At 43.6% G+C, this 8912-nt stretch overlaps 4 protein-coding genes across 6 annotated transcripts; 3 read left to right on the top strand and 1 right to left on the bottom strand.

Annotated features, from left to right (window-relative positions):
* Window positions 1-44: 44 nt before the first annotated feature.
* Window positions 45-1795, top strand: LOC118301409 (endonuclease domain-containing 1 protein). Its single transcript, XM_035626897.2, has 2 exons — window positions 45-656; window positions 831-1795. The coding sequence occupies exons 1-2, from the start codon at window positions 363-365 to the stop codon at window positions 1410-1412; spliced, it is 876 nt and encodes a 291-aa protein (XP_035482790.1). The 5' UTR covers window positions 45-362; the 3' UTR covers window positions 1413-1795.
* Window positions 1796-2511: 716 nt separating this feature from the next.
* On the top strand, window positions 2512-4159 carry si:dkey-85k7.10 (endonuclease domain-containing 1 protein). The gene is made up of 2 exons (XM_035626896.2): window positions 2512-3024; window positions 3351-4159. Exons 1-2 carry the CDS (start codon window positions 2698-2700, stop codon window positions 3930-3932), a joined length of 909 nt encoding a protein of 302 aa, XP_035482789.1. The 5' UTR covers window positions 2512-2697; the 3' UTR covers window positions 3933-4159.
* Window positions 4160-4719: 560 nt separating this feature from the next.
* ufsp1 (UFM1-specific peptidase 1 (non-functional)) lies at window positions 4720-6647 on the bottom strand. 2 transcript variants are annotated; one of them, XM_035626898.2, is made up of 2 exons: window positions 6504-6647; window positions 4720-5445 (listed from the first exon to the last, which is right to left on the bottom strand). In XM_035626898.2, exon 2 carries the CDS (start codon window positions 5408-5410, stop codon window positions 4991-4993), a length of 420 nt encoding a protein of 139 aa, XP_035482791.2. In that variant the 5' UTR covers window positions 5411-5445; window positions 6504-6647; the 3' UTR covers window positions 4720-4990. The 2 variants fall into 2 exon arrangements, with proteins under 2 accessions (XP_035482791.2, XP_047186418.1); XM_047330462.1 differs by lacking the exon at window positions 6504-6647 and adding an exon at window positions 5970-6172.
* Window positions 6648-6703: 56 nt separating this feature from the next.
* pop7 (POP7 homolog, ribonuclease P/MRP subunit) lies at window positions 6704-8868 on the top strand. 2 transcript variants are annotated; one of them, XM_035626902.2, is made up of 3 exons: window positions 6737-6855; window positions 7413-7477; window positions 7707-8868. In XM_035626902.2, the coding sequence occupies exon 3, from the start codon at window positions 7796-7798 to the stop codon at window positions 8240-8242; it is 447 nt and encodes a 148-aa protein (XP_035482795.1). In that variant the 5' UTR covers window positions 6737-6855; window positions 7413-7477; window positions 7707-7795; the 3' UTR covers window positions 8243-8868. The 2 variants fall into 2 exon arrangements, with proteins under 2 accessions (XP_035482794.1, XP_035482795.1); XM_035626901.2 differs by lacking the exon at window positions 7413-7477 and having other exon boundaries at window positions 6704-6855.
* Window positions 8869-8912: the final 44 nt, after the last annotated feature.

Here is an 8912-nt window from a genome sequence, read left to right as displayed (position 1 = left end):
TATATCTTGGATGGATTATTAATCCATCCAAGATGCTGGTGTTTAAAAAAAAACTTGTAATTCAGCATGATATACAGGTAATCTTTAAAGCCCTATAAACCTTATTAGAACTGTTTATGCGATGTTGCATATTCAAGGATTGCTTGACTGCATGGCTACGTACTGTAGTAGTTCATCAAGCCGTAGGTGGATCGTCTGAGGTGTAAAAAGTGCATTAGTTTGCATACTAAACCCTGATTACAGAGAGCAGTGTGAAACCTGTGTTGGCTGTTTAACTGAGCACCACGGGCAGACTCAGGGGAGACATTCAATACTTTGTTGCGGCTCAGAGAGGCATACCTGGCATCAGGGACGTCCGGGCTATGGCACTTTGGGTACAGGCAACTGTCCTACTTGTCGCCTTAATAACATCAGCAGTAAGAGGTAGAGTGGAAAAAGAGCTGTCTCCAGAGTGCAGAGAATTCCTCTACATGGGAACACCACCGACAGGGCTGGAGCACCACTCCCTGCGGTTCATTTGTCAACGTTACAACAAGAAGGCGCGCTATGTGACGCTGTACAACGTTGTGGACCATATACCCATCTACTCTGCCTACACCTTCAAACGCTCAGAGGGGGAGAAATGTGTGGATGTGCCTTGGATGTACGAACCTCAGGTAAAGAAAACTAGAAGGTTGGACATGAGGTGGTAAGAAAGTCTTTTGACAGGAAAAGCATGCTTTTTTTATGTACTGAGATCATTGAAGTATAGTTATGCAGAAGTTCCCGAACATGCAGATGGTGTGTAATTACATTCTAATGTTACATCCTCTGTCTGTCTGCCTACACAGCTATCCACATCCTCTGATACAGATGAGATGCAGCCCTTCCCCCGTGGCTACATGCACATGAATTTTGAAGAATCCCAAGCTGTTCTGGATGATTATACGAATGCCATCCTCTACGAACGTGGCACCCTCAACCCAGATGAGCATCAGGGCGAGCCTGATGACAAGGCCTCCACATACACCCTGACTAACGTCGTGCCCATGGTGCCCGACTTCAACAATGGAGTCTGGAACAAACAGGAGCACATCATCCGCAAACGGCTTAACAACTACTGTCGTGGACCAGCTTACATTGTTACAGGTATCACCACCTCGGGGAAGATGATCCACCGTCAAAACATCAACCGCATTGCAGTGCCCACATACCTGTGGTCAGCTTATTGCTGTGTTGACTTTGACCACAACGCGCCTTACATTGAACGCTATAAGTTCCCATCTTTTGCTCACTATGGCCTCAACGAGGGGAGCAACGATGTGGTGGAAATCTCTGTCCAGAAGTTGAAGGAGTTCCTCAAGAAGACCACCTTTGTAGACCAGAACTTTCAGATCTTTGTCAGTGACTGTTTCCCACCAGCATCGAGTTAAACCACATGAGCAAACACTTAGCTATAAGGCAGTTATGTGCCATGGTTCTGTTTCTTCTTGTTTAAGGCCTTGATCACAGCAGAGTTTTCTTTACTTGCCATAGTATGAAAGGCACAGATTTTATTATAAGCATTATTGGCTTTGTTCAAGTGTCCCAGTAAGTCATGACAGTGTGAAAGTGAGCCAGCTTGCACAATCAATTCATAGAAAACATGGACTTTGTATCACTTGTAACAATCAACACTTAGAGACAGTGCAAACATAACAGTGCTTTTACTGTATTTTGAACACTTGATTAAATAACTGAAGACTAATCTTGCCGACTGTGAAAAAAAGTACATGCTTTGTCTAACCTTGCAAAAATAAACCTGAGCAATGTTTTACTTAACTGTCTGTAAAGCTTTATTTCAACACATTCAAGAGCAATTATGTGACATTCTATACACTGTTTATTAGTCACAAATGTATCACATTAAATAAAATAAAAAATGGATGGCTTAAAGGAAACTTTTAGTAGAAATTTCATACTTCCCACCTTATATCTGGATCTTTTTCCTTTTGGCCTTCATGAAACAATCACATCCTTATCCTATAGTGTATGAATGTGTATGAATGTGACAGAAAAGGTGTGGTAAATAGCAGCGCCGCATGAGTGTGTGTGAATGGGTGAATGTGACTTGTCCTGTAAGGAGCTTTGAGTGGTCAACAAGACTATAAAAGCGCTATAAAAATATTGTCCATTTTGTCCACTTATACAGCACCAGCAGTGTACAGTAATTGCATTCAGATTTACATTTACATTCATGGGTTAATGCTTTTGTAGACAAACAAGCTCTTGACCATTGGTATTCATACTGGGTGAAGAGATTTGACTGAGCATGCTCTTGCAAAGTGCCACACTACAAAACTGAATAAAAAAAGGTAATTACGCACAACTTGAAGGAAAGGTCTGGTTTTTCATGTGACAAAGTGGTTGCTTTCCTCTGCAGTTTCAGAAAGCAATAAAATTCTCTTGAAAGGTAGATAACATTCAGCACTTTTGAATTACTGCTACGAGACTCGTGGCACTTTGAATACATGTAAAATGCTTTACAATGGGAGAGCAGTTTGCCCGAGGTACTAACGAGGCAAGAAGGGAAATGTTGCGTCTGATAGAGCTGGGACAGAGGCTGTATTTGTTAGACAATAGTGGATTTGCAGTGGTGTGTGACAAGTGAGAAAGAGACAAGGAGGAGTAGAGACATCTGAAAGGACATAGAAGTTGAAAGAGGAAAAAGGAGCTGCCATGATTCTACTTACAACTGCAAACGGCGCCTTACCCCTGGCAGCGATTATGACTGTGCTGACCTGTGTGTTGCTACAGGGGGCCCAGGCAGGTGTGGTAGGGGACTTTAACCATGTGGAACGCTGCAAGGACTCTCTGTACATGGGCACTCCACCTCGAGGCTACCTCGGCAACTCCTTTAAGAAGATCTGCCAGAGGTACGAGGACAAACCCCGTTATGTCACCCTGTATGACCCCCACAAACACATTCCCATCTATTCCGCCTACACATTCAAGAAGTCAGACGGGGAGAAGAAGGTGGACTTCCCTTGGATGTTTGAGCCCCAGGTGAGTGTTCTTTCCATGTCAATCTGAGACAAAATGTTAGTTTAGATCCAATGTAGACTGTGCTTTGTCTGTTCATATAGATATAGTATACTAAATATTTCAAACATACAGTTTAGAGAGCTGGGGGCAACAATACCATTTTTGCTACAGGCCAAAAAGTAAGCTTGAAATAAGCTTCTTCATTGGCTATGAAACTGTTTTTTTTTTCATTCTAGTTTTTTGCAAATTGTCTAAATGTGACAAACAAATATGATAAGCAATGAGTAAATCATTCTCTTCTGAACTGATAAAACTGTCAACTAGGCCTTCTTTGTCTCCCTCTACAGTTGGCCTCAGAAAAAAGCAGCAGTAACATGGAGCCCTTCCCACAGTCTTCCAGCATGCATATGAACTTTGAGGACACCCAAGCAGTCCTAGAGGACTATGCTGATGTGGTTCAATACGAACGAGGCCAACTAAATCCCGATGAGCATCAGGACGACCCTCTGGACAAAGCCTCCACCTACAGCTTGACGAATGTGGTACCTCAGAGTAGGGAATTCAACTTGGGTCCCTGGGCAGAACACCAGGAGCTAATTCGCAAACGCCTTAACAACTACTGCCGTGGCAAAGCCTTTGTGGTCACTGGGGTGACCACCTCCGGGCACACGATACGGCGCAACAACCTGGACCGGGTGGCTGTGCCGGAATACATGTGGTCGGCCTACTGCTGCACTGAGTTTGACCAAAATGCACCATACTTTGTGCGCTACAAGTTCCCCGTGTTTGGAGCTTATGGGCTGAACGATCATGTCAACAACCATGTGGTGGAAGTTCCTCTCAAGAACCTGGAGAAGTTCCTCAAAGGGAGGATGGATGTGGACACAAACTTCCAGATGTTCTACAAGGACTGTGTGCCAGATAACTAAAATAAAAAGGGTGTGACGTCTCTTACAATGGAAGATTAGTGTATTAGAAATGTAGCACTTGATTGGCATTCTTGCAGCTCAAAAATATACATGGAACTGAAATGTGTTGCCAAATGTGTAAGCTATAAATGAGGAATTGCAGAGTCTGTCTCATTAAGTCAAATTTTTCTGCATTTTATTTGCTGTTTGATCTGTAAAAAGTAAATAAAATGTCCATCAAAATGTGACACAAAGCAATGGTGATGTTTGTAAATTCATGTTTTGGTTGAAAATGCAAAAAATACTCAGTATATCATTACAAGAGACAAATATATGCCACAACTCCTCTCATTTGTGAAGCTGGAACCATCGAATCTTAAGCATTCTTGCTTTTAAAATGACTTAAACGATTAATCAATGACCAGAAGACAAATATATGCCACAACTCCTCTCATTTGTGAAGCTGGAACCATCGAATCTTAAGCATTCTTGCTTTTAAAATGACTTAAACGATTAATCAATGACCAGAAGTCAAATAACAAATGTTGCAAAAATACATTTGCAATTCCTAAAGTGAAATAATATTGAAAATACCAGTATCGTAGTGTTACAACCACTCTTAACAACAGCTGTGTCTCATTTAAATCCTAATCCACCATTTAAATAAAAAACTAAAAAATATTTGACTCCATTTACACATTCACATCATGGAAAGAATTTGAAATAATACAAATGAATATAAACTAAACTAAACTAAAGCATTTGGTTTAAACTCAAGGGGAAAATCCACTAAGGAAAATAGTCAATGTGTGTCAAAGAAGGATTTTAATTGAACAACAAATCAATTGATCATCTTTTTCTTTTTTTTTCCCAGTGTTCTTTAAATACATTGTAATTATTAATTTCATCCACAGGATGGCATTGCAGCTACTTTTCCAAATACATACTGACAATATCAATATTGTTCCGGTTCCAATAGGACACGATTATATTCAAATAGGATATCCCACGATTTGCAATAGTTCATCCTTACAACTAATGATTGACCTGTAGGTCTGACACAGACATGGGTCTGCCACTTAATCTTTCGTTCCCTTTTTGGCAGTCTGAGGCATACACAGATTATAAAACGAACTCTGGTCCAGAGATGACACTCTCTTCCATGCCACCCACCCTCGCCTTTGCAGCTCGGACATCTCCAGCTGACATCCATAGTAGTGGGGGTCAACGACAAGCAAGTAGCTCCCCTTGTCCCCGGTGCACACCCCTACTATGCCCTTAGAGGAATTGTCCCTGTCCCCTCCCATCATGACCGGTGACCCGTGCTTCTCAAAGTGCTGATGGAGCTCTTCCACTGCAACGTGCTCCAGCTGTGCCTCTCCGCCTCTTATGTGTACCAGCTTACAGGGAACATCATAGAAATGGTCAAGGACCAGGGAGGCTTCAAACGTTCCGATCCACTCCCTGGACCCTACGAAGGAGTCAGGCTTGTCCCCCATTGACACCAATGCTTGGATAGGGTGCTCTTCTTAACCTTAAAAAAAAGAGAAAGAAAAGAAAGGTTTGCATTTTCAATAGCTCACTAATTTATGAATATGAACCTCTCATTTGTCGGGGAAATTCTCTCACAACTTCTACAGCTGATAGTTTGTGAAAAAGGCCATAGCAAATCCCTTAGCATCCTTATCAGTGATCATTTGCCTAAATATGAATCTTTCAAGGTTTGCACCTTTCAAGGTTTAGGGTTTCAGTAGCTCACTCATTTATGAATTTATTGACATCAAACCAACTCTTCTTTCTTTTTACTCTCAGGTGTGAAATACTAAATGGCTGTCATTCTGTATAATGACAGTGGTTTGACATTCCTATGTTTTAAAACAAAAAAAGTTATTGAAGAAATGGGTCGTCCCTGACAACGTGCGCAGTGGGCAGACATTCAGTGCTTTGCGCTCTCCAATGCATCGTCATCTTTGGTGATCTTGATTTGATCAAATCAGTGAAACATCTCCCTGAAAGAGCTCTCCAACATATCCCAAAACGGGCACAGATCGAGGTTACCTTGGAAGTCGGGTTGGTTCCATTACATTTGCAATTTCCGACTGGGTAGTCATAATTCTGAGTTCCAAGATCATACAGGGCTGCACGGTGGTGTAGTGGTTAGCACTTTTGCCTCACACCAAGAAGGTTCTGGGTTCGAATCCCAGAACCTTCTTGCTGTGACACACAGAAAGGCCCAACCAGTGGCTGTGGCTGTGGCTTTCCCCCCCCACAGTCCAAAGACATGCAGAATGGGGTTAGGAGACTTGGAGACTCTAAATTGACCAGTGAGAGTGACTCTCTTGTGAGAGTGAATGGTTGTTGGTCTCTGTATGTGGCCCTGCGATAGGCTGGCGACCTGTCCAGGGTGCTGTCCTCTCGACCAATGGGATAACCCCCCCCCCCCCCCCCCCCCCCCCCCCGCGACCCTTAAATGGATAAAGCGGTAAACGATGGGTGGATGGAGATCATACTGATCATACTCCGAGTTCCGGGGTAAACTGGATGATAACAGCCGCGAAACCTGACGAATGTCAAATGTGAAAATGACTTCACCCCGGTCTCCTCTTCAGCTCCACTTCCGCCCCAGTCAATCTCCCCACATCCCGCGGCTTCGAGCATCTTATCCATAGTTTAGGGGGGATGGTGTCTACCGAGCACAGACACTCACACATTACAATAACCCCAACGACGGGGAAAACGAACTCCACGGCTCCTGCGCAGGAAGGAAGGAAGGGGGGAAGGCGGCGCCGCCGCGATGTTTCCTGTGCTATCACTTCCGGGGCACACGGAAAACAAAAACAGTCCGTGTTGTCGGAACACCGCTGCTACGGGGAAACCGTGCGTACTGAGACACTGGCTCTGACATAAGGCAGCGTTGTCACTTGGCGCCTTCAACCCTTCGAAGGTAAGCGAGCCCGGCACGGCCGCGAACAGATCAAAGCGTGGACAATTCACCGTAAATGAAATTTAAAAAAAAAAAACTAAAAAAAAAAACACGCGGCTAATTAGCATTAGCTGGGCAGCTGGTGCAGCAGCGTTAGCTAATGCTAATGTCGCCTTAAGCCGCAGCACGGTCACTCACCCAGCGGTGCGCGCGCGCGCGTGTGTGCGCGCCCCCCCTCGGTAACGACGGTGTCAGAAATGAGGCTATTGTGAAGCTACAGTTCTGCTCATATCCTCAATTTTAATATTCAATCCTTTTTTTTTGGAAATGTATTAAAAGTCTTAGGGTGGTGGGTGTGTGGTTTACATGTGTTATCACGTTTGGGCAGTGTCGCAAAAGTAGACACATTTTTAGATTATTACTCTTTAACCAGTTATCAATTAATCAAAACGTAGAAAAGAGGCAAATAATAACTTTGCGGATGATGTCACTTTGAAAATATACCATATAAAAGTTGTTGTGTGGCCGTTTCTTTACTGTTGATCCACTCGCTTTCTGTTCCCAAATGATTGCTGCAGGATCTATAGGATGTAAAGCTGAAACTAATAATGAATTGTGAAAAAAACCACAGCTGTTGTCTATGGTAAGCGATAGTTGGTCGTCGTTGCTCAATCATCAAATGCCAGACATGACTTTGTAAAGTCGGTCAGTTCTGTGAGGCTCTGTTGCTTTTCCTTGTGCAAACAGTTCATCAAAAATAAATCAGATATCATGAAAATAAGTTAGTTGAGGCCCAAATAGAACTTGCGAATGTTTACTTGAATGTATCTTATGTATAGTTTGACCATTTTTCATTATTTCTCTTCTCTAAGATTGTTCCCTCCTCTTCATCATTTGGCCCCAGCTGCTGCCTTAACAGACACATATTTATATATATATATATCAAACAACACACCAAAAAATGACAGAGCCACGCAATCCAGGGATGTCTTCAACAGCCCCAGTGCACCCCGACGCCACCTCCCCGGCTGTGGAGATGGACCCAGTGGAGTACACCCTGCGGAAGCGCCTCCCTCGCAAACTCCCAAAGAGGCGGAACGATGTCTATGTCAACATGAAGACCGATTTCCGCGCTCAGCTGGCTCGCTGTCAGAAACTTCTGGAAGGTGGCGGTCACAGGGAGATCTGTGTGCACGGCCTGGGCCTCGCCATCAACAGGGCCATCAACATTGCCCTTCAGCTGCAGACCAGCAGCCAGGGGGCGCTGCAGCTGGCAGCCAACACCTCGACAGTGGAGCTGGTGGACGACCTGGAGCCTGAAGACCCTGATGAGGCCGGGGAGCCCATGACGCGTACACGCAACAACTCGGCTATTCATATTAAGGTTTTCTACCCTGACCCTCAGTGACCTGAGTGGATGTTCATCCGGTGTGTCCTGCAGGGACCCAGTAGTCCAGAAAACATTGTTTGGCGCCGTTTGTGTGGTGACCTTTAACGGCAACGCCAGAGCACTGCAGAATGGAGCAGACATGCATACACTGCATGTCTGCATCAGTTAACTACGTGGGAATGGACAGTCTTACTTGTGTGAATATATATATATTGCTACTTTTGTCATGTATCCTGCCTTTTTTAGTTTGCATGTCTTGAAGCAGCAGTGGTGTTGTCCAGGTCAAACCTCAATGTAATTTAATACTTGGAAGACATTAAGTGTTCATGTCATGGACATATGGACATTTGCATGGCTGTGTAGAATGTACATGTACCAGTGTCTTTTTTTTTTTAGTCTGCAAGTGTTTTTGTTTAATTTTTGTGTTTAAAAAGATACAAAAAAAGCAGAAAAATGGAGAATTCCAAAGTTTATATTTCTAGCAGGTGTTAATGTTGTCCACTAGATGTCAGTAGTTGGCTGCACAGGCATGCTAGGACGTTACCCCGAAAACTAACTTTAATTGCACAATGTCGCAATGTTCTATTCTGAAAACTGGCCTATAGCATGGGAAAAGACAAAAGGAATGAATGAAATGAACAGACCGCTTGTTGTGTTTCCATCTATTCCTTTCTTCATCCAAGAATAA

The sequence above is a fragment of the Scophthalmus maximus genome, chromosome 2 (assembly GCF_022379125.1).
Source record: "Scophthalmus maximus strain ysfricsl-2021 chromosome 2, ASM2237912v1, whole genome shotgun sequence".
NCBI classification, from domain to species: Eukaryota; Metazoa; Chordata; class Actinopteri; order Pleuronectiformes; family Scophthalmidae; genus Scophthalmus; species Scophthalmus maximus.
This window is presented reverse-complemented; position numbering and strand designations above follow the sequence as displayed.